The 23,962-nt window shown below is 53.4% G+C and overlaps 1 protein-coding gene across 1 annotated transcript; it reads right to left on the reverse strand.

The window, feature by feature from the left end:
- Positions 1–1,563: 1,563 nt before the first annotated feature.
- Laptm5 (lysosomal protein transmembrane 5) lies at positions 1,564–23,717 on the reverse strand. Its single transcript, XM_087904546.1, has 8 exons — positions 23,527–23,717; positions 10,417–10,510; positions 9,923–9,999; positions 7,933–8,061; positions 7,133–7,255; positions 5,896–5,991; positions 4,922–5,014; positions 1,564–2,897 (listed from the first exon to the last, which is right to left on the reverse strand). The coding sequence occupies exons 1-8, from the start codon at positions 23,611–23,613 to the stop codon at positions 2,808–2,810; spliced, it is 789 nt and encodes a 262-aa protein (XP_087760672.1). The 5' UTR covers positions 23,614–23,717; the 3' UTR covers positions 1,564–2,807.
- Positions 23,718–23,962: the final 245 nt, after the last annotated feature.

Genomic DNA, 23,962 nt, shown 5'->3' on the forward strand with positions numbered 1-23,962 from the left:
TCCTACCACACAGCTCAGCACCAAGACTCCCGGTCAGCACTGGGGGCAGAGAGAGAGGAGGCAGATGTACACCCAGACATGCCTGGTCCTTGGGATCAACAATTTGGCTCATTGGATCCAAAGAATGACAGGATGCAAGGTGGTCTTTTCCTGTGGCCTCTGATCTTGCTCCATCCCCTGCTTTCTGGGGCAATCTGGAGTCATGGTAAAAGGATCTTCGCATGGATCTTTGCAAGACACAAGCTCACACAGGCTGAGGCCCCGATCCATCTCAGCAACCCTCACTTAGGACTAGAAATAAAGGCCTCCATTTAACCCGAGTGCTGTGGGGTCCTGGGAAAGTCACTTGGTGTCTCTGGGCCTCTGTAGTTCCTTTTGCATCCATGTTGGAGTCATGTGCTATCAGTTGCTTGTGTGTGCTGATAAAAAGCAAATAGAACACACAGGGAAATCTTCCATCCCTGGGAGCCCTGACAGTTCCTGAGGCTAGAGTCTTTAGCCTTTGATTTTGTTTCCATGTGGTGCTGGGGATTGAACCCAGAACTTTGTGCATGCTTGGAAAGCACTCTGTCACTGAGTTATGCCCCCAGCAGCTGGTTTTTCAAGACAGGGTCTCACTATGAAGCTCAGGCTAGCGTAAATAACTTGAGATCCTCTTGTTCCGGTCTCCAAGGGTGCCACCATGTCAGGCGTTTGGTCTCTCTTGGTGACAGATCCTGACTCAAACTACCCTAGCTGTCTCCTGAAGTCCCTTTCAGGCAGGACTTCACTGCTCAGTGGCCCCAGACTGGAGGAGCGGGATATAGAGAAAGACAAAGAGACACGATGAGGAATATGTCTGTCTTGGACCCAGCCATGCCCGAAGCCCAGATTCCCTGGCCTTTTCCCTCTGTGGTGAGACCTAAGACCCAACAGGGTCCCATTTGGGAACCCTGGACATGAAGGGTCGCTAAGGCTTCTGTTACTCACATCTATCCGCGTCCACGGTAAGCTCTTCAGGATGGGATTGCCAGGACGCGCAAGCAGAGTCATGCCATGCAAGGGGCCGTGCTTGCCTCCTTTCCCCTCAGCTGGTAGGACACCAAGCCCAGCCCCTCCCACACCATGGTGGCCCTACACATTCTGCAACTTTGGCCTGGACCAGCCTCTACTTAGCACAACCTGTCCTTCACTCCGTTTGGTGAAATATCCCCGAAGAAACTTCATCCTTGAGACTCTGCGGTCATGGTCACTCTCCAGGGCACTAGGTGATGACCACAGTTTGTGGATCTGTCTCCCAGCCCCAGTTGTGAGCTCCCAGCATCCAGAGCAGGCCATGACTGGAGGCCATCTCTCTCCTTGTGAACAGAGCTCCCCCTGGACCAGGGAGACAGAGATGTGAGGATGTTCACATAGTGACCTGTGGTCAGAAACAGCTTTGGAGGGGTGGCACTGGCAAGCTGAGCAGGCCCCAGGGGATAGGCAGAAGTGCTGTACACGTGTGTGCTGGGGTAATGGAGGCTGGAGGCCAGAGGTGGGCCCTCTGTCCCTGCATCATCTGTCAAGAACCACAGGAGTCAGAGCAAAGCTTGCAGCTGCTTTATTGGCCCCTATTCCAAGTCACACACAAGCAATGCCATAGGTGCAGTGGGAACCTCTCTCAGCCCTCTCTCAGCCCTGCAGCTCTGTCTACACCACAGGCAGGGTGTAGACCCTTAGCCATAGGATTAATCCTCAGCATTACCCCTAGCAATGGGAAAGCCAACAGAGTAGCATGGACCGACCCTCCCTGCTGCCACCATGGAACACAAGCCTCTGGCTGGCTCTTCACCCTCCATCAGCTAACCTGCCCCAGTTGGGTAGCCATGGTGACAGACTGCTCCCCACAGAGAGTCTGACTCCAAGCCTGTCATCGCCAGAGTGACATAGCCTTGGTGAAAACAGGCTGGACCAATCTGGTTGTTGGGATGGCAAGACAACCAGACCCTAAATCTGCCGTGACTGCAGGGACCTCACCACTGTCTGTCCATAGGGAACACAGAGCCAGCTCTTGACTGAAGGTGAGGACAGCTTGCCATCAGAGCGGTGACTCATGGGAAGAGATGTTTAAAACAGAAGCAACCATTATTTCCCACACCAAACAGAGTGAACACGGCAGCGGTGGGAATGTTTGTTGGACTCCCAGCCTCCAGTTGCTAGAGGAACTCAAGCAGAGGCTGGGTACCCACGGGGTACAAAGAAGTGAATAATGGGAGGAATGCCATTTCTTTTTTCCTTCTGTTTGACACCTCAGATTTTTATTGGATTTTATCATAAATCCTAGTGACAACAGCTGGCTGAATTACTATTTAAGCAACCTGTTTGAAGGGATTGTTTTATATGTATACTTTGGGAGTATGGGGTTGGTAAATGGGCACTACGATCATAAACTGCCCTGTAGCCTGAGAGCTACATGTAAACGGATACTCAGAACTGTTGCTTGTCGAAATTCTTTTCCTGCTGCCCCTTCAGTGTTGGCCACCTGGCTAAACAGATCAATCTGGTAGCTGTTAACCAAACGCACCCTACCAAGTGTGCCGTGACTGTGCTCTGAACAAGTACCATTGCCGATGGGGACAAGGTGAGCTGGTAGGCTGAGTATTCTGAGACTCAATGGGTCATTTAGTCCAGGGGTGACTCAGTTATGGGTGAGGGGTCCCCAGGAGGAGAAGACAGTGAGGGGGTGCACAAGCAGATTGTCCTGTAGTAAGTCACAGCAGCCACCAAAGTGAATAAGAAGCAGGAGGAAGCTCCACCTCTCCCAACCCAAGGGTTGAGGCCTGGTGGTGTCACACTTCTGAGTATGGGGGTGGTGCAGGGTCTCCCTCTGGATTCTTAGTGGGTAGACACAAGGCTTCCTCATAGGATGGCAGAGCCACCTGGGAGAGAAAGAGAAGACAACTGAGCACCATGAAGTCTAACCTGGGGTACAAGGACTCTCCCACATCCATCGAAATGATGATGACAGCGGTTTGCATGCCTATGAGATCTGAGTATTCTTCCCATTCCCACAGGGAATACACCTGCCTTGGCCCGTTGACCTCAATATCCCAGGGCTTTGATGAACATTCTTGACCCAAATGCTCTCAAAAGAACTGATTTTCCCATCCATCCCATCCATGGCTATCAATCTCTGACTGGGGAAAGTAAAGTGACCCAAGCTGGCCCAGTCAGATATACTACCCTTCCTGCTGGGGCGACTGAAAGGGTAGGGTGTCAGTCTGTGGGTTCTGGCAGCTCTTTTGCTATGATAGGGAAGGTCTGCCCAAAATTGGAGCACAGACTGAGGAGAGGAGAGTCAAAAGATAGGGATCAAACCCCAAGATCAGGACTCAGCCACACCTGCATTGGACTTCTAAGTGCTACGTGCTACTAACTCCCTCTTGGAACTTAAATCAACAGGAGTTAGGTCTCTGCTACTTGCAACCAGAAGTGTCTTAATTAAAGCAATTTCCATGGTTCGAAGAAAGTAAGCTCCCAACACTTAGTGCGGCTGCAATTTTCTATCACTTGACAGTCAGCTGCTGCCAGGAACCCTCTCTCTTTCCCGTCCCCTACCAGAGGTCACCTCCTCCAGGAACCAGTCCCTGGTGCACTGGTGTGCCAGATCAATGTTCTAGGTCCCTGTGTTTTATACTAAGGTGTGAACACATCTCGGCAACTGGAATCACTCTAGACTATGCACACCCATAAGACAGAGGTGACATCTCAGTGTCCTCTACCCTCCAACACTGGGTACAAGACCAAAGGAACAAGAGGCAGTAAAGGAAGGAGGAAGGATTGAGGGATGGTGGACAGATGAATGATGGTTAGTGGGGTTGTGAGTGGTGAGTGAATGCGTGGATGGATGAGTGGGTGGTGGGTGGATGAATGAATGATGGTTAGACGAGTGGTTGGCTAAACAGATCAATCTGGTAGCTATTAACCAAACGCACCCTACCAAGTTTGCCGTGACTGTGCTCTGAACAAGTACCATTGCCGATAGGGACAAGGTGATGGTTTGATGAATGGGTAAGTGAGTGGGTAGGTAGAAAGATGGATGGATAGATGGATGGATGGATGGATGGATGGATGGATGGATGGATGGATGGCTGTTGGATTATAGAATAAGTAAATGTATGGATATATGATGGTTGGACAATGGGTAATAGATGGGTAAGTTGTAGATGAGTAAATGTATGAATATATAATGGTTGGACAATGGGTAATAGATGGGTAGGTTGTAGATGAGTAAATGTGTAGATATATAATAGTTGGACAATGGGTAATAGATGGGTAGGTTATTGGCGGGTGGATGCATGGATGGATGGATGGATGGATGTTGGATTATAGAATGAGTAAATGTATGGATATATAATGGTTGGACAATGGGCAATAAATGGGTAGGTTGTAGATGAGTAAATGTATGGATATATAATGGTTGGACAATGGGTAATAGATGGGTAGGTTGTAGGTGGGTGGATGCATGGATGGATGGGTGGATGGATGAATGGATGGATGGATGGATGGATGGATGGATGGATGGATGGATGGATGAGTAGGTGGCTAGAGGGATGAATGAATAGATGGATGGGTGAGTGGATAGGTGGGTAGATGGCTGGATGATGGATAGATGAGTGAGCAGGTAAATGGGTTGATGGCGGATGATAGACGGGTAGGTGGGTAGATGAATGGCTGATAGATGGGTAGGTGGGAAGGTGGATGATGATAGATGGGTAGGTAGGTGGGTGGATAGATGGGTTGGTGGATGGAATCTTAGACCATCAGAGGCAATGTTGTTTACATTTCTTCTGGTCCAACAATCTTTTTACAAGTACTGAAGCCTGGCGAGGGAACAGAACTGGCCCCAAGTGGCACAGCAAGAAAGTGGTAGCCCTGGTATTTGCCCCTTCATCAGGCTCACCTTGAGGAACATCTTGGAGCTGCTGTTCTCTGTGGCCGAATTCGTGTACTTGATGAATCTGTAGCATCTCAACACACACTTGAACATGTAGACCTAGAAAAGAGTCCATTTTGGCTGTGCTTTGTCCGCCCTCCTGCTCTTGCCTGAGAGGCTCCAGATAAATGTTCAATGCCTACAGGGAGTCACCACTTGCTCACCCCAAAAGTCAGCATCCAAACAGCTGCTCAGACACCCCTCCCATTCTAGCTTTGGGTTTCCTCACATGCCAGCTTGGCATGCCCCAGAGACTGCCCATCCTGATTCCCAGAGCCACCATGCAGCAAGGGATATCCAGGCTTTTAATCATCCCTCCAGCCTCCCTGGACACAGACAGACACACCCTACTTATCCATCTGAGTGATGGGGAACTCACTATCCGAAGGACCCCACCCATCTTGAAACAGAACTCAGCAATGGGAAAGTCCTCTTCAAACCTGCCTCTGAGCTGAGATTGAGGGCATAGATTATGATCCCAGCACTTGGAAAGTGGAGGCAGGAGGATTAGGAGTTCAAAGTCAGCCTGGGCTACATAGTGACTTTGAGGCCAGCCTGGATCCTGTTTCAAAAACAAAACAAAGACACCTGATAGCATTGTTTTTTAAGAGCACAGAACAATGTGTATGGCCTCATCCCATAGGGCTGAAATCTAACCTAGGACAGCACATTGGACGAGTGTCGCAAAGAGCTACGTGCTGGGTCCAGGCTGCTGAGTGCAGACATCTTCACAGACACACAGACTCTAAGCGGAATGTCCGGAAGGATTCCAAGCCAGGTCAGAAGAGCTGAGGCAGGTGGGCTAGAGAAAGGTTAGAAGCAGGAGGGGACCACAACACACTTCATTCTGCCTCCTCATAGTCTGTTATGGGGAAACCTGAACCACTGCACAGCCTGAAACCATGCTTAAAACAGAACCACGGCTGTGCAGGGCCACTCACCTTCAGGATGAGCACAGTGATAAAGGCCACTGAGAAGATGATCATCATGTTGATGAACTGGCTGTGCGACATGCCCTCCTGGCTCGGGAGATAATTCTGCAACAATATAGAGCCACATCAACACCTCAGCTCTGGGGGCTCTAGTCCCCCACCAGTCAGGGTCACAGGTACACACACACACACACACACACACACACACACACTCCACCTTGGCAATTCCCAGCTCAGGAGTCCCAGGGAAAACGAGTGAAGCTGGTGCTTCCCAGGCTGGGAATCACCTCATGTCTTCACTAGATGGCTTCAGGGAGCTGCCTAGTCCTCTGACACCCAGCAGGTCACACCCACCACCTCCGGGGTAGCTCCAGCTGGGACCAACTTGCTTGACCCCAGGTATGAGAGGCATCACTTCTGGGAAAGGAGGAGATATGCCCACACATTCTGTCTGCCTGTCTATCTGTTGAAACAATCTTGCAACATAGTCCAGGCTGGTCTCAAACTCACAGCAATCCTCCTGTCTCAGTCTCCCAAGTGCTGGGATTCCAGGCGAGCACCACTATGCCTGGCACCCATACATTCTTTGATCCTCCTTTTTCTGAATTCAGCAACACTGGCCTCTTTCCTGGAGGGTGGGCTAGATTCACTTGGGGGCAGTGTGAGCTTTCGGGGGCAGCCAGCCCGATGCCAGATGAAGACATCCCTATTGACATCTCCCTTTCTTCTTCCCAACCCGTCCACTGGGAAAGCCAGCAGCCATGCCCTGAGCATGCTCAGGCTGCCCTACATGAGGTCCACACTGTGAGGAACTGCAGGAGGCATCAATACTGATATAAGGACCCCTGGGGGAGTCGATCACTCGCCTCCAGTCTAGCAGCCATGCTAGCTGACACCAACTGAACCACCTAGCAAGCCACCACAAAGTCCCTGGTCCTCAGAACTGTCACATAACATGTGCTATTTTAAGTCACCATGCTTGGGGACAGTGACAGCAGTGGACATTTAGTATCATTCCTATAAGGCAGGGCAGGATGTCGTACGGCTCACTGTGACCTGGCCTCCTTTCACCCTAGAAGTTCTGTCTGACAGTTGCTCCCCCAGTACATCACTCACACCTGAGTCTTCGCCATCCCCCCCCGCCTGGAAACTCAGCCTCCAACCATGACTGCTTCCCAGCGTGGGGGGGACACCTTGCCCCCAGCTGCACAGCCAAGATGCGGCCTGGTCTTCCACCAGCACTCACCATGTGGTTCATGGACTTGAAGTTGAGGTAGGTGGGCACTTGCATGTAGGTGCTGCACAGGGTCAGAATGCTCAAGCAGAAGTCGAGCAGCTGCAGGGTCATCAGGGGGACCTTAGAGGGACCCTTAGGAGGACCAAGAGGAAGCATGAAACCTCATGAGCGGGGCACAGAGTAGCCCTCCCTTGGGAGACCATCCACTAGCCACACCCTCATCAACTGTACTTAGAGAAAGGGACGTGTGATGCTCACATCAGGGTGTGCACAGAGCCGGGACCATGACAGGGTCTTCTAACTCCCCAGACCTCCCTCCTTCCAACAGCCCAGCCCTTCGAGGACCAGAGCTGTGGTTTGTGAAAGGCAGGTGTGACAGAGCTGTGCCTATTGCGACCAGCTAGGGCCACCACAGCTCTCCTCCATCCCTTCATTCCTTGGTCTTGACCATCCATCCATCTGGCTGGATTCCAAAAGAGGAATTAGACTAAGACTGAAGCCCAAAAAGGCACCACGCCTTTCTCTCCGGGGTAATCCATGCACGACCAGTGTGAAACAGCCGTCTCACCAGGCTCTGAGGTCTGGAGACATTACTCTCATCGGGGGCTGGGGCTGCTGCATTACACACCACGTTCCAACCTCATGCCACCCTTATGTGGTCCTAAGGCAGGAGGCATAGCCTGCAGAAAAAAAGATCCTGCCTGAGAGTGATTTGCAGGGATTAGGGGCCTTGCTGAAGGATAGCGAGGAGGAAAGGGACCATGACCTGGCCAGCCTGCCCAGGTGAGGTCATGCACATGGGTACTCACAGAGAGGGGCCGGGTGGCAAACTTCAGGTAGGCTGGCAGCTCGATGTAGCAGCCCAGCAGTGTGAGCAGGCACAGCAGGAAGTCCATGATTTGAAGGGACAGGAAGGGCATCAGGTACTTCTCCCGGTTCTAGAAGGCAGGTTCATCCTGTCAGGCCCCTGGCGTGCCAACACTCCACGGTGCTATCCTGTCCCCATGCAGCCTGTTCCCTCTCTGGCTTTCACTAATGCCACCAGATCAGTGACTAGCCCTGCCTGGATCCACACACCTTCCTGTGAGTCACACTCTGGGCACCAGGAGAGGGGCATCATGGTGTCTCAGAAGACACCAAGGAGCAGCTCCATACACAAGGACCAGTTATAGTTTTTGTTTTTCTGTCTTTTGGTTTTTTAAGACATGATCTCATGTACTCGAGGCTGGCCTCAAACTCCCTCTGTAACAGGGATGGCCTTGAACTCCTAAGTCTCCTGACTCTGCCTTCAGAGCGCTTAGACTGCAGGTATGCACCATCATGCCTTGGCTGTGCGGTGCTGGGGATTGAACCCATGGCCTTGTGCATGCTGGGCAAGCATTCTATCAACTGAGTCCAGCAAAGGGGTCATGAGATGATGACATGATGCGTAGGGGGTGTGGCCTGATTAGAGGTTGAAGGTCTCTGGGTGTGCTCTCTGGACTTAGCCATGACACCTTTTCTCCTCTCCCTCCTTCCTGGCTGCCATGAAGAGAGCAGCTTTGCCAGCCAAATGCCACTTCCTTCCCACTGTGTCGTTGTGCCTCATCTCACACACAAAGAGAGAGCCAGCACACCGTGGGCTGGAAACACGAGCCAAAATGAACCCTCCTTCTGCATGATTCTCTTGGGCATTTGCATCCCAGCCGTGGGAGCTGGATGACAGACTCTGAGAGCAGAGCTTGGCTCATTGGTTCTTCCTGAAGGACCAGGCCCACACGGTGTCCATTCTACAAAGAAGGGCACCCTAGAAAGAGACACCAGCTAGATCTGTAATTTGTTAGATGAAGGGACTGAGCACAGGGCCAGAAGCAGGGGAGACCAGCAGGTAAAGGCCCAGGGGGAGGAGCCTGCCCTGTGTAGTAGCCACCTTCCTCCAGGTGGTCAAGGCCATAGAAAGAGTGCCCGGGAGGTCAGCCAGCATCTCTCTCCATTGGTGGGAACCCAGCAACCATGCATATATTCTTTCATGAGGGGGTGGGGCAAAGTCACAGAAATAGTAGTATCTTGGAGGGGGGAGGTCTCATAGTTATCTAAGCTACTCAGAGGTGATGGAGAAACCCTGTCTGAGTCTTCAGGGACCCCTGCTCTGGACAGTTGAGCTCCTGCAGTATCCCCTATAGGCACATCACACAGTGAGGACACAGACACAGCAGAGGTGGCCAGGGAATGAGACAGGTCAGCATTAAAATCACCACTTCTTCCTAACCTGCATCTCCACCATCTGCAGGGCAGGACGCTCTCCAGGTGGCCAAATGACAAGGTCCACTTCCTACCTCCCAGGGGCCATGGGGCTGATGACTTCTCTTTTGCAGGAAGTAGAGCCTGACTCAGTTTCCCCCAGATTTCCCCAAGTCACCCCAACTCTCTCTGTCTGGATCTGTATAACCACATTCCCAGGATTTCGTGAGCAAGTGTCCTTCTGCAGTGGCGGGGGTCGGGGCTCTTGTCCCTAAGGAGAAATTATCATCTCCCTATACTCTACACTATTGTCCCCTTCTTTTATTTCAAAGCTCCCAACCCTACTCATAGTCCATAGAATGCAGATCTCCTGTGAGTACCCCGCTACTCCAAAGCCCCCCTGATAACCCGGCCCAGCCCCTTGAAGCTCACATCTGAAAAGGTACTGAAAACTGACAGATTCTGGAGTCGCACGGGGAGCGGAATCTCTCCCAGATGGACACATGAAGATCTGTGGGGGTACTCAGGACAGCAGGAAGGCGTTTGCTCCTGGCCCCTCCATCCCTGCACGAGCCTCACCTTGACCACTCCGTACAGCAGGCTGATGCTGATGGCAAAAAGCACTCCAATGAGCAGGAAGCTGGAGAGCAGGTCGGCTGCAAGGCAGGGCAGAGACTGAGGCAAAGTCTCAGTGGGTTCTGGGGACCAGGCTTTGGGAACCATTAATGTGGGACTAGGAGTGTGAACAGCAAAGCCCGGGATCAGACCAGGGCAGGAGGCTGGCTCTCCTCTACACGGTGGGGGCTAGGAAAGGCAGAAGGAGAGGCTGGTGGGCAGGACATGTATGAAGTGACCAATATGGTGGGAACTTCGGTCTAAGCCTCAGAACCTGAGGAAGGCTTTAGCACAAACAGGGGAGAGGCTCATTTGCAGATTAAATACCCCAGGCTAAAGAGTCAGGCAGGGTGCACAGGAGTCCAGTGAAGAAGACAGGACTACAGCCCCCAGCCTCTGTGCCCTAACCATGCACTGCCCACAGGTCCCCTCCCAACCACCGCTGTACCCAGACATACCAATCCTGAGGTATGGCATCTTGGAGAATCGGCAGGAGACCTTACCGCGGGTCACCTCCACCACGTGCTCAATGAACAGCAAGACGCTCATGACCTGGGAGAGAGTGGAGCACCAGTCAACCAGGGCTGCCCTCCAAGCAGGGTACTGTCAGGGGCTGGAGTGACAGCTAGCCTGGTCAGTGAGCATCCTGGGTAAACATATGGTGTTTAAGTGCCTCGTGGTGGCCCTTCCTCTTCCTTGCCGTGTGACCGTGGACAAGTGACCTGACTTCCCGCAGCCACGGTTTCCACATCTGTAATTAGGGTTCATTCAGAAGCTACCTTAGGTACCTCCTGTGAGTAGGTACAGGGCAGACTCAGAGTGGACACCCTGCTTCTGGGCTGAAGATCAGGCACCCCAACGGCACCTTTTCCCTGCACCCTCTAATCCAGAACAGGCTCTGGTTGATACGAAACCTTAGTCATCACATCCAAGCATCATGGAGCTTCAAGGCCATGGGCTGTCAGTAGAGGCCTAAGATGCTCTGTGGAGTGCCAAGCCCGCAGTGAGCAGTCTTGTTGCAGAGGTCACCACAACTCCAGGGTCTGAGCTGATAACGGCAGCCTCTTAGACTGTGGGGAGCCAGACAGGATGGCTGGCCAAAGCACAGGACAGGTAAGAAAGTTCAGTCTGCACAACAAGGAGCAGGCGTGGCCTGAACTGCCGGCTCCCGCAGGGAGGCCTGGGTCTCCTCTTTATTTACCGATGTGGCTGTTGCATTTAGAGAATGAATGAATGAATGAATGAATGAATGAATGAATGAAGCCTATCCCTTAGGGATCCCTACCATCCAGGACAGACAGAAGGTGTGATTCTGACAGGCCTAAGCATTGGGTGTCCCAGTGGCCAAAACTGCAGCTTGAAAGGATGTCAGGGGTCACATTTTGTCCACCCAGAGGCCAGCTGGCAGAAGAGAGCCCGACACCATGCAACCTCATGGACCTCACACCCTGCTACGTGTCTGCCCATGGAGTTCTGTGCCCCTTCCCTACTACAACACACTCATCTCTCCAGGAACATCTCCCCACACTGATCAGCATCCCCCTCCCTTGTGTGGGCGCCCTATCTCTATCAATACAGCCTAAGTTCACATTTGACCACTATGGCAGGTCATACTGAGTCGACAGGCAGCCAGACGCCCTCCATCTGCTTCCCCTTGCTAACTCCAGGGGATTGGTCAGTTGGTTGGTTGGGGTTTTTTGTTTGTTTGTTTGTTTTTTGTCTTTAGCATGTCTCAATTTACCAGTCTCAATCTATCATTCTGAACCTCCAGTTCGGGAACTCAGAAAGAAGGACAGCACAGGAAATGGATGGAGAGATGGCTCCAGGATTTGGGTCCAGATTGCTGCGTGTCCTTGAGAAAGTCGCTTTACCTCTCTGAATTTGCCCATCTGTAAAGAGGCGATCACAGGATGCAGGAGGCACAGACTGCGCAGTGTTAGAAAAGCCCTAGGGGGACCTGGCAGGGGCAGAGGCCAGAGCCAGCCTTGGGCTGGGCAATCACTCACAGCCTCTTTCTTACTGCTCCTCCGCCTGATGTGGAGGGATCCTCTGCTTCATCCTGAGAGGCAGCAGGACCAACGGGATGGGGGTTCTGAGAAAGGGATGCAGACCCACCCCCAGGCCTGAGCCCAGGAATTTTGCCAGGTGAGACGATCCCAACTTCCAGTTGCCAGATGAGCCCTGGGTTGTCTTGTATTATAAGATCTCTCTGTTCATGTCATAAATTCAGAGAGACTAGGGGGGTGTGCCTGAGGCACACAGCAAGGCAAGGGCAGGGTGGAGATAAACATCCAAGTCTTCAATACTATCCCCATACCTAGCCGTCTCCAAACACACTGAGCCAGGTCTGTTGGCCCAGACGCCAGAATGAGCAGTCACCATGGCCACATACCAACATCCGGGAAACCTTCAGAATATGTCTGCATTCCTATGCTGTCTGCAGGGTACTGCAAACATCAGAGACACACGCCAAGACCTTCCAGAGATTAATAAAGGAGGTGGTACACACGTCAGAAATCCTCATGTTGGGGCTGGGGTACAGTGGATAGGGCTTACCCAGCATGCAGGACACCCCACAAGTCCCACGTGCTACAGCATTTTGTAATCCTACTTCCTGAGAGGTGGGAGCAGGAAGATCAGGGTCATCCGCTCTAAGCTATAGAGTTTGTTTGAGTCCAGCCTGGGCTACATGAGACCCTAACTCAGATGAATAAATTAGTCTCCCTAACACTGCATCTAGGGGCCCTGAGGACCGCCTTATCAGTTACCCCACTACAGGGAACATGGCTCCTCACAGTCCCTACCCCCACGGACTCCTCAGCCTGGGGCTGTGCTCTGAGAGACACCGCCACTCAGGTCCCAGCAGCAACCCTTGGGAGTAGCCAGTGGCCCGGAAAACAGCAAGAAAGGGCCATGCCAGGGTCGGTCTTTGTTCTCTGCCCCCTCCACAGACCAGACTCAGAGGTCACCGAGCTTGCTCAAGGCCTCCCAGAAATCTCTGAAAACCTATACCAGGCTGTTGGTCTTCACCACTTGGCTCCCTGTGTAAAATAAAAGTTTCTGCTAGCTCTCTGTCACCTTGGATCTCTACTCAGTAGGTTGCTGGGGGATGGGGGGAGGGGTTGTCCTCATTTGCCATTTGAGAGTCTGGGGCTCAGAGAGGACAGATAGCAGCCCAAGGTCACACAGCAAGGCAACCGAGGGGTCCGCTCAGCAGCAAGGAGTCATCCTCAGAGCCCACCACCTTGTGCTCCCCAAGAGAGCGACACTACTGTGACACTACTGACCCCACTGTGTGCTCAGACTTGAACACAAGTTTGGTCTACAATTGCCCATGGCCCAGTAAACAAGACAAAATGAACCAGCCCGGGCAATGGGGACAGGGAGAAGAGGGGCTTCTCTGCTCCACAGGACACATTAGACGGAACCTTGTGCCCCTGTTCCCACCACCAGGGCTTTTCTCAGGGCTGGTAGGTCTGTTCACAGCCTCCTCCCTCCTCCCTGGGAACTATCCAGGGCCCCTGGCTCTCAGAGCTGCAGACTCTGGATCCCACAGAGTCTCTACCCATCTGTGTCACCCGTGATGGTGACCTCCCCCTGGCCACTCCCACACCTCAGTTTTCACAGTGGGAAGGGTCTCTACCAGGGGCAATTGAGGCCACTGAAAAAAATATGGGAGGGCCGCAGAACAAGGCCCCACATCAATGGCCTTCCACCCACAAAGCCTCCAGCTGCACCGGCCCGGAGGACACTGTTCAGCCTTGGCCAAACGCCTCAGTGAGCAGCCAAGCTCCCAAGAAGCAATTGGTTCTTTCAAGGCAGCCATGAGAGGACAGAGGACAGAGAGGGAGATTTCCAGGCTTAGCCTCCCCCACTGACCCTGAACTCCACCAGGCTACAGTCCTGAGGCTCTCCCAGGCTTCGGGAAGCTGGCTGGCAGTGTCCTGGGGAGCCAGGCGTCACTGAACCTGCTGTGCCCACCCCAGCATCCTCTCACCACACAGGTGACCTTTTGTGGCTATGAGCACTGCACCCTGAGTTAGCCACTGACCTCTCTGGGCTTTGAAATGAGGACAGACACCTTCCAAGGTTGCTGCAGGGTCCCAAGGCACACGGGGTACAGAGCTGGTATACAGCTTGAGCAGGCCTGGGCACCCACGTGGGAAGGGTGTGAGGGAGAGGGCAGGTCAGGGACGGAGGTCCAGGCATAGTGATGTGTGAAGGTGTCAGGCTGAGAGTGCCAGCCCCGCGGATGAGAAGGAGAGGCACCACTTTCCTGGCGTCAGACTGGCATAGGTGACAGGGCTGCGGCAGGACGGGCGATGGAGCAAACACCAGCGGGCGTGCTGGGAAGCAAGTAAGTAACAGCTGTGGTCGCCGTGGTGAAAATACTGCCGCTGACACTGATGACACGGATGGGAGATGACAGGGCTGTGCTCAGATGCCACGGTGATAAGAGGTGGGTGAGCATAGTGGGCGGGGCTACTGACGTCAGACCTCTCCTTCTGGGTACAAATAAGGCAGGACAAAAAGGGGAAGGTACTGGGACCTAGGAAGGACAGGGGTCCCCCCACCACGCCAGAGTCAGCTTGAAGTCTTTCACCAGCTGAGGATCAAGGATTCGCAAATGGTGGGACTGGAAAGATGCCTTCATCTCCCCAAAGAACAGCTCCCCAGCATCCACAGGTGCTCACAACCACTGTAACTCCAGTTCCGGGGAACCTGCTGCCCTTTCCTACCTCTGCGGTGAGCAGATATGCATACAGACGAAATATCCGTATGGGCGGAGGTAATAAAAAATAATTTCAAAACAATTAAGAACAGCTGCTTAAAGCCGCTCTCCCTTCCCAGCTGGAAACCTACAGTTCTCTGGGGCTCTCCTGAGAGCCCCGTTTACAGGCAAAACTGCATCCTAAGCCCCCGTGGTACCTCCTGGTTCTTCCTTAGCAGATGTTAATCCCACCCCAAGCACCTCAGGAGCCACCGCATAAACGACTCATCTAAAGGAGAAAGGGGAAGTGGGGGAGGTCTCCTAGCAACACTTGAAGATGAACTGGAGAGCCATGCCCAGGCCTGTCCTCACCCTTCACCTACAGGGAGTCCCTGGTGCCACCCACAGCCCTCCACCATTGACCCATGGGTACATCAGCCCTGACTGTGTCCTGCCATTCGGCCTGGAGCCTTGAGAAGCTGCAGAACACAAGGCCTAAATGTTTATCCCACCCTGAGGAACCCAGATCAAGGCATCTGTGAGGACACAGAGGAAGCAGAAGTGTCAGCAGCCTGAGGAAGTTCCCTTCCCCTTCCCTCCTTCCTGTCCCAGCTTATCAGGGTGGGTGGGTAGGGTCACTCCCCCAAAAACACTATCTCCTCTGTGCACCCCCAGCCTCCAGACGCCACCGCAACACCGCAACACCCTCGCTCTGCTTGCACACTCCACTGCGCCCAGCTGGCTCCCTCGCTGCCACCTAGGTCCAGAGTCACCAGAGCTGGCTCTGCTCCCCCAGCCCTGATGGTCCTCCCCAGCCCTGATGGGTCCTCCCCACCCCCGCCCCAATGTCATTAACTATCCCTCTCCACAGCCTGGACTCTCTCTAGGGGCTTAGAGGCCCCAGATGTGGTGGTGCATGCCTATAATCCCAACACCTGCCAGGTGCAAGCAAGAGGATCAGGAGCTCTAGGTTATACAGAGTTCAAAGCCAGCCTGGAAAACAGAAGACCATGTCTCCAAAAGAGAAGGAAAGAAAGGAGGGAATGAGGGAGGGAGGAAGAGAGAGAGAAAAGAGAGAGAGAAGCCGGGCGGTAGTGGCACATTCCTTTAATTCCAGCACTTCGGAAGCAGAGACAGGAGGATATCGGTGAGTTCAAGGCCAGCCTGGTCTACAGAGCGAGTTCAGGACAGGCTCCAAAGCTACAGAGAAATCCTGTCTCGAAAAATAAAAAGAGAGAGAGAGAGAGAGAAGATAAAGGAGAGAGAGAGAAGGAAAAACAAAAGAGAACCCCAGTATAGTCACAAGTATCCTGTGTGGCCCTCACCACGCCACTTAAACTTCTCTGTACCTCAGTTTCCCCAATATAGAAGAGAGAGCAGAACCCTCCCACCTCAGACAGTCACTGTGAGGAGAAAATGAGGAGACATCTATCTCCACAAAGATGATGACCTCAAAAGATAGGCTGAGCCCCACAGACCACCTGTGTAAGAACAAGAAACACAGCTACCAGTAGCTGCAACTAGAAGCCTCAGAGCCTGAGCCACCCCAGGTCCCTTCTTCCTTCACAGGGAGGCAGACAAATAAATACACCTGAGAGGCTCGCACTGTGAGACCCTGTGCAGCAAAGGAGGGGCTAGAGGGCTAAGGTGACCTCAGGAGTCAAAGGCCGTGAAGACACCACCCTGGAGCGCTCCAAGCACTGAGGCACAGTCACAGGCAGACACAGGGCAAAGCGGTGACCAGAGGGACACCTCAGGGGACAGTTGCTTGGTGAGAGTTGGTCACAATTTGGGACTGGGATGTCTGTACGTTTCTAGGGGTAAGTAACCAGTTAATGGTTTATAGAAATGAAAGTCACTAGGACCTGGCTGCCACCTGCTGCATGCCAGGCCTCAGCGCTTACGAGAGATGACTCAGGCCAAGCCAACCGCTGTAGCAGCTGCCAAGGCAGAGCACAGAGGCATAGAGTGCAGAACCTGGGGACACGAGGGGAGCTCGGAGACTCTGGGGGCTCAGGAGAGGATTCTTAGTGGAAGAGAATATCCCTGGAAAGGAGGTCAGTCATAGCAGACGGCACAAGGGAAGGACAGAGTCCCCACCCAGGAACAGAGGCACCCCTATTAGTAATCGAGATTGGCAGTCGCCCAATCACACAGTCATATCCCCCACCTCATTAGTGACAGCAGTTATGTGGCTGGGGATGGTGTGGGACAAGCTGGGAACACAGTGACGGTGTGGTTGACAGCCACCCTCCAGAAGTCAGGGCACACACAGAGGCCCGAGCAGCAGAGCTGAGGGGCGTTGATGACGTTGATGGCGTTGATGACGTCTGACACAGTTTTCCACCGGTGGCCCGGGACATGCTGGACCCAGCGCGCTGGCAGCCAGTTCCAGCTCTCTGGAGATCCCCTCCCCCTGCAAGGCCACCCAACCGAAGAGAAGACAGGAGGTGGATCTGCCCAAAGACACAGGAGTCAGGAATGGAATACCAGGTCAAGGGATGGACAGAACCTGCTAGAGATGCCCTGGGGTAGGGGTCCACCCGACTAACCTCCCTTCATGGGCAGCCTTGTGAAGCTGTTCTCCAGGCTCAGCCCTCGGCCTGGTTGCTCATCTTTAACATCCTGTATACCCACCCCATGCAATTTCTTACACCACCACTTCCTGTTTATCTTGTTAACAAAAATAAAAACCACCCACCTCCTCAAAATACTAAACACAACAACACACTAAACTATAAGGCAGGTAGATTAGGTTCAATGACTGTGGAGAGCTGGAATGTAACAGGCCCGGAGTCAGCTTGTAGAGGCTCTCTTTAGCCCCTAAACGGTCACGTATTTCCCACCTCGGTGTTTAACCTGATGACTTTGCCATTGTTGGATAGACCCTTTCAGAATGTGCTAACAGACTCCAAGCCTCCACCAACCAAAGGCTAAAAGTGTCCCAGATAAGCCTCAGAGGCTCACGGCACAGATGTCCCTGCTCGGCTGTGACAAAGTGCTTCTACCAATGCATTTGGAAAGTCTGTTGATTTATGACTTTCCTTGTTCTGCGTCTATAGATAAAAAATAACACAAAGCTGTTACTGCATTGAGACATGATGCCTGCGTAACCTGAACACACACACACACACACACACACACACACACGTGTGCCCGTTCTCAGGGCAAAGACCTCCAATAACAGCAGTGAGTGTTATGGCAGCTGTAATTATTAGGCACCTACTGCATGCCCAGGTCCTCCCCTGAATGCTGGCCTAGGCCCTCCGAGGCAGGCTCTGTCAGGATCCCCACTTTCTCCACGGTGCAGGTAATGATGAAATTGAGTCTTGACGTATGGGCTCCATGTCTAAGATTATGGCTGCTGGGAACATCAGCCCATGGCGACTGGGAACACCACTGTGTCCCCTGCCTGCATCTGGATCAGGAACCCAGGCTCTTTTTTCTTTCTCTGATGAGCCAGTTGGCCTGTCCCCTCAGCAGCCCTTTTGGGCTTCCCTGTGCCTCAGTTTCCTCTCCTAAAGAACTGAGGGCTTGTGTGGAGATGACTGTTGTCAGGGGCTCATGCTGGGGACACTGGCTCCCCAGGCAACTGGAGGATCCTGAGGCTCTGTCCTGAGGTTCCTCCAGAGAGGATCGGAACCATGTATCTCTGGTTGCTTTCTTAGAGTTCTGAGCCCCCTTCTAAGGCAGGTGGGTTCCCTGGGAGACTCCAGCTCAGAGCCAATCCCTTTCTCTGGGCCACTGCTCTAGGCTGAGAATAAAAACCTTGATTCTTGGGTCACTATGTCCAGGTGACGGCAGAGGAGCCGTGGCCTGCCAGCAACCAGCCCTAAGTCAGGGCAGCTCCCACCCCGCTAGTGGAGAGGTGCTTCAGTGCCTCCCTAGCCACACCCTTCTCAGAACAGGAAGACCCTCAAATAAGATGCCCAAAATGATGCTGAGGAGGGGCCAGGACCCTGAGCTAGCCCTGCTGGCCTCTCCACTGCAGGTAGGAAACACAGAGGTGGCTGGATCTTGCCTCTGTCCAGTCCAGGGTATCAGGCAAGGAGGTGCCAGGCCCCAGACCTTGGTTGAGACTTTCCCCCACTGAGACAATGGACCTGATTTTTAGATCTCTGATGAGCACATATGCTTTCAAAGGGGGAATGGCCTCTGTGGTTGAGCCCCATTGCCAGCCACGGACACTCACCCACATGCCAACCCCATGACACCCAGGACTACCAAGCCGAAAACCTACAAAGAATCACCCTTGGCACAGAGACCATTGGCCTTGGCTAACAGCTGGAAACACTGAGGCCCAGATGGCAAAGATGGTCGTGTTTCCAGTTGGAACGTGGCACATATCAACTCACTACCCACAGCATGACATTCGAGGAGGAAGCCTGAAGTTCCGAGGCAGGCAAGCCAGCAGGGCTTCCTAGAAGAGGAAGCTACCTGGAAGATCATAAGAGAAAAAAATGAATTCCAGAAGACTGAGGGAGGAGAGGCGCCTCCCAAACAGGCCAACTACCCAAGCCAGGGCCTAGCAAGGAGTCCCGTTGCTCCTTGTCTACACATTGCACACGGTGAAGGATGTGCCACCTGGTTTTCTGTGTACAGCGTAATGTTCAATTGACACATTAAAGCTCCTCTGCTGTAGACCAGACACGGTACCTGGGAGTCCCCGCCCTATATGCCCGTAAGCCACTCACTAGGCGTGAAAAGGGAATGGATGGCTGTCCCACGAAGAAGCCCCAGTCCTTTGTGTGTCTAGTCTACCCTCCAGAAGGCGGAACCTCACTCCCAACTCCATGCATATGAGCTGGGCAAAGAGCCACTCCCCAAAGGGAAAGGGGAGAAAGAAAACTCTGCAGAGAAGATGCCCGCCAGGGGGTCAAAGTCACCATCCGTACCCGTCTGAGAGGCGGGTAGTACAACCCCTCGACACAGTGCCTCAAGCATACTGATCCTCCTCCCTGGTGCACAGGAACCTGGGCTCTTCGAGACAGCCCACCAGGCAACCCCCAGTGAGGCACAGTCCACAAAAATGCCCGACAGAGAGCCTCAGAACCATCCCAGCTTCAAATCCAGGAGACTCCGGGAGCCCTGAGAGCCTGCTGCTGGCCAGAGGAACCCAAGAAGGATGGCACCCGCTGTGATGGCCCAGAGAGACTCTGAAACAGGAAAAGGATAAGGCCAGAAAGAGAAAGCACCGTGTGTGGGTACTGACGTGCAGTGGTCACAGGTGTGTCTCACTGACGTAAGACACAGGCGGCACGGAGACCGGAGGGGGCACTTGTGAGTTCTCGGTGCACTAGCTCTGCCATTTCCTCTAAGTCAGAAACTGTTCCAAAACCAAAAGGCGTGCTTTAGAAAGTAGTCTATGTGCTGGGTCTAGTGATTCGGGTCTGTCATCCAAACGTCCTGAAGGCTAAGGGAGAAAGCACACAAGTTCCAGGCCAGCCCGAGCAACTTGCAAGACCCTAGGTCAAAATAAAGAGATGGCTGGGGATGCCATCCCTGCCAGCGAGTTTCCCTGGCATGTGTGAGGCTCTGGGTCCCAGCCCATCCCAGTGACACAGCTTGGGAGCAGAGTGTGGTGGAGCACACCTGTAAACACAGCTGTGGAGAGGCCGAAGCAGGAGAGTGAGCTCCAGGACAGCTTGGGCTTCATAGAGAGACCTTGTCGCAAAGAAATAAAATAAAATAAAGCAAATACAGAAAAACGGGTAGCGGGTGGCGGGAGGGGAGATAGAGGTTTCACAGTCCACAAGCTAATAGCAGCCCAGTTGCTCATTGTATCAGCCCCACTGCAGGTACCAGGTCCATGCCCCACCCCATATCAGGAATACAGGAATACAGCAGGGGAGAGCCCAGGAATGTCTCTAGCAAAAAGGTCTGCTGGGGTCCCCTCCTCTCTCCTTGTTTCCTGCCACCGACTTAGGACACCCTGGGCAGGACTCAAGAGACCAGTGAAGAGCACTTTCACTTCCGTGTGCAAGCCTGGGAACCTGAAGCATCCATCCAGACCACAAGCCATGCTGCCAGGCAGGATCTTCCCGTAATTGTACCCTTACGGTTCCCTGAAGCGTGGCCCTATCTCAGGCGTCAATGGCCCAATTTAACCCTCACCCACAGGGGCCAAGTCCACAAATAGCTCGCAACATACAGAGATGTCACCCATGGCTGGCTCCAGATGACGGCACCTTGAGTGACTGGTACATCTGGCCGCGGCTTCTCTTTTTCTAGCCAGATGTGTGACGTCCTGTTGGCACACCTGCCACCCACCTGCTGCACCAAAGGAAAGCCCCCAGCCCCTTTTTTCTGGGAAGAAACAGGAGTCTCGAGCTAGGGGAGGGGGCAGGAAAATAAAAACTGTACCCTAACCCAGTCCCTGGGATGGGTGTCTGTCTTCCAGGCTCCTCCCCTGCTCGTCTGCCCCCTGTGGCTCTAGAACACTCCATGGCTCTGCATGTCTCACATACTAAGCAGCGGTTCTACAGCCTGCACAATCATGGCTCCCATCTAGGGACTCGAATGCTGGCTTAGCGGTGACTCCTGGCAGACAATGCAAGGATCCATCCAGCCCCAAATAGCAGCGGAACACGGGAGGAAAGGGTCGAAGGCCCAACTTCACACAAAGCTGTTAGCACTTCCTCCTCCCCAACCTCCCTGGCAGCCTCAGTAGGGCCCTTGTAGCAGACACACCTCATCTCTGCACCCCAACTTCTCATGAGCATTTCCCCAACCACACTGCGGCCAAACCCTGCCTGCCCTTCCATCCACGGTGCCCCTTCCAGGAAGCCTTCCCGGACCTCTTGGTCCACAGTCTCCAGGTTTCTATGGAAATAGGACATCACTCACCCATCCATAGCCAAGGAGCTTGGATGGTATGGACAAGAAGAAACCTCAATGATCACGCAGTACAGCCTACTGGGGTGTTTTTGCTGTTTTTTAAATATATTTAATATATTCTGAGATATCAGATGATCAGATGGGAATGGCCTTCTCAGAAAGGCAGAAACACAGTCACCAGAGCAGCCACCAGAGCAGGCGGAGCAAGGGTCCCCGCTGCCGCAAGCCCCTCCACCCCACTGAAGCCACTTAGAGACCACTCGGCACTCTGCCAACATTTGAGTTAGAAGACCCCAGTCCACAGCCCCAGGTCCCCACTTTAGAAAGGGAAGCAGCCCCAAGTCAGATTTTCTTGGAAACTCAAGCAGCTGGCTAGCACAGAGCTGGCATAAGGACCTTCCCCACACCCTTCCCACAACACTGTGCCATCCCAGAGCCGGCATAAGGACCTTCCCCACACCCTTCCCACAACACTGTGCCATCCCAGAGCCGGCATAAGGACCTTCCCCACATCCTTCCCAGAACACTGTGCCATCCCAGAGCCGGCATAAGGACCTTCCCCACATCCTTCCCAGAACACTGTGCCATCCCAGAGACAACAGCCGGAAAGACTTGATGCGGAGACAGAGTGCCACCGCCTCCGTCAGCTCCCTCTGAGCTCCCCCTGATGCCAACCTCTGGATTGGGGGTTCTCAACCTGTGGGTCGCGACCCCTTTGGCAAACATTTATCTCCTATGTGTATGTGTGTGTGTGTATACATATGTGTGTGTGTGTGTGTGTGTGTGTGTATGAATGATTCATACCAGTATCAAAATTACAGTTATGAGGAAGCAATGAAAATAATTTTATGGTTGGGAGGGCCACCATAAAACTGTATTTATTAAAGGGTCACAGTGTTAGGAAGGCTGGGAACCGCTGCAATACATGGACAGGTCGGGGCGCACATAAAAAGGCAGTGGACTGTGTTAAGCAGCATCCCTCACGCTTTATAGATACCAGCTTCATCTACACAGCAGCCTCTCACACGGCTCTTATCATCCTTCTCTTCTTTCGAACTAAGGAAGCAGGCTCAGAGAGGTTACACCAGTCACCCAAGGTTGCACAGCAAAGGCTGGGAAGGGGGGGAGGGCCGGGAGACACACACAAGAGTCTAGGGACAGAGCAGGCTCTTACCACTGCCCAGCCACCCTGCCTGTGGCCGGAAGCAGATGTCACCAGGCTCAGCAGCCTACGGATTTAGGTTGATTTTGAGGAAGCGCTTCCAGACCCAGAAGAGTTGCTAGCCACAGCCTCTGTCTGAGTCAGTGAAGAGGAAGATGCCTGGGCCTCAGGGAGCTGCTTGTGGCCGGAGGCTAGGGGTAGGGAGCAGAGGTGGGGGTGTAGATCTGAGCAGAATAGAACAGAGACCCGAGACCCGACTTTGGGCCTCTGGGAGCTGCGTGTGGCCAGGGGCTGGGGACAGATGTAAATCCAAGCAGAATAGAACCCAGACCCCAGCCTTGGGCCAGTCCAGAGAGAGACCTTTCCCTGGGGACTGTGACTTGCTCAGGGTCATGATGTAGCAAGCCAGGAGTCACTGAGTCATGCTGGCTGCACCAAGCAGTTCCCCAAAGCTTAGAACCTGAGCTGCCCTGGAAGGGAGAAGCCAGTGGTTTGACTGAGCTGTGAGCTGAGAGCAACAGGGTCCCCTGAATCTACTGGAAGCCCAGTAGGTGTGACCCCAGATCCCAGCCGTGGGATAGGGCCCAGAAAGTCCTGCAGTCAGGCTTGCGTGAGACCCACACCCTGGAACCATCCCAGCCTGCCCATCTCTTCGCACACTGACAACTTTAAGGGCACTGTTCTGATTCCATCTGACCAAGGGCTGCTGAGCCCAGGGCAGCACAAGGCTTGTCCAGAGTCCCACAGACAACTGATAAGCAGTAATCCACCTGTTGGGAGGTCTCAGGAGGTCGTTACACATTGACACACGCACATACATGCACACACATACAACACCCCAGATACCCCGGTACTCACTATGTGGTAGACGGCCAGGGCGGTGGTGGCGACTCGGACATTGAAGCAACAGCATGTCTGTCGGACTGGTGCCGCGCGGGAGGCCATGGTGCAGGGTCCCCTGCTCCGATGCTCTGAGCAACAAGGAGTCCTGGGCTCACAGCAGGGCAAAAAAAAAAAAGAGGAAGCTGCCGGCTGCTCGCCTCACTTCCGCCTTGCCCTCAGACAGTGGGGGCCAAGTCTGTATGTCTGGGGTAAAACAGCTGCAGTGGGGGGGGGGGGGGCGGGAAGCAGGGAGGGTCACATCCGACCTCAGGGAGCCTGACTGGGGCATCTACCACTCCCAGGGGCAATGGTGCTCTGGGGCTGGGCTAAGCATTCATACACACCACTTCCTGGATGCTAAACACCACCTTTAGAAGCGCATTTCTAGAAAAAGAATCTGCCAACCAGAGAA

The sequence above is a fragment of the Myodes glareolus genome, chromosome 3, assembly GCF_982192425.1.
Source record: "Myodes glareolus chromosome 3, mMyoGla1.1, whole genome shotgun sequence".
NCBI lineage: Eukaryota > Metazoa > Chordata > Mammalia > Rodentia > Cricetidae > Myodes > Myodes glareolus.

What these genes read in the sequence shown, in the direction of transcription:
- Laptm5 (XM_087904546.1), bottom strand. Translation starts at nt 23,613, where the DNA reads ATGGCCTCCCGCGCGGCACCAGTCCGACAGACATGCTGTTGCTTCAAT. An exon ending in TTGCCACCCGGCCCCTCTCT is followed by an intron (nt 7,256 to 7,932) that starts GTGAGTACCCAT and finishes GGTCCTCCTAAG; the next exon opens with GGTCCCTCTAAGGTCCCCCT. An exon ending in TCAAGTCCATGAACCACATG is followed by an intron (nt 5,992 to 7,132) that starts GTGAGTGCTGGT and finishes ATATTGTTGCAG; the next exon opens with AATTATCTCCCGAGCCAGGA.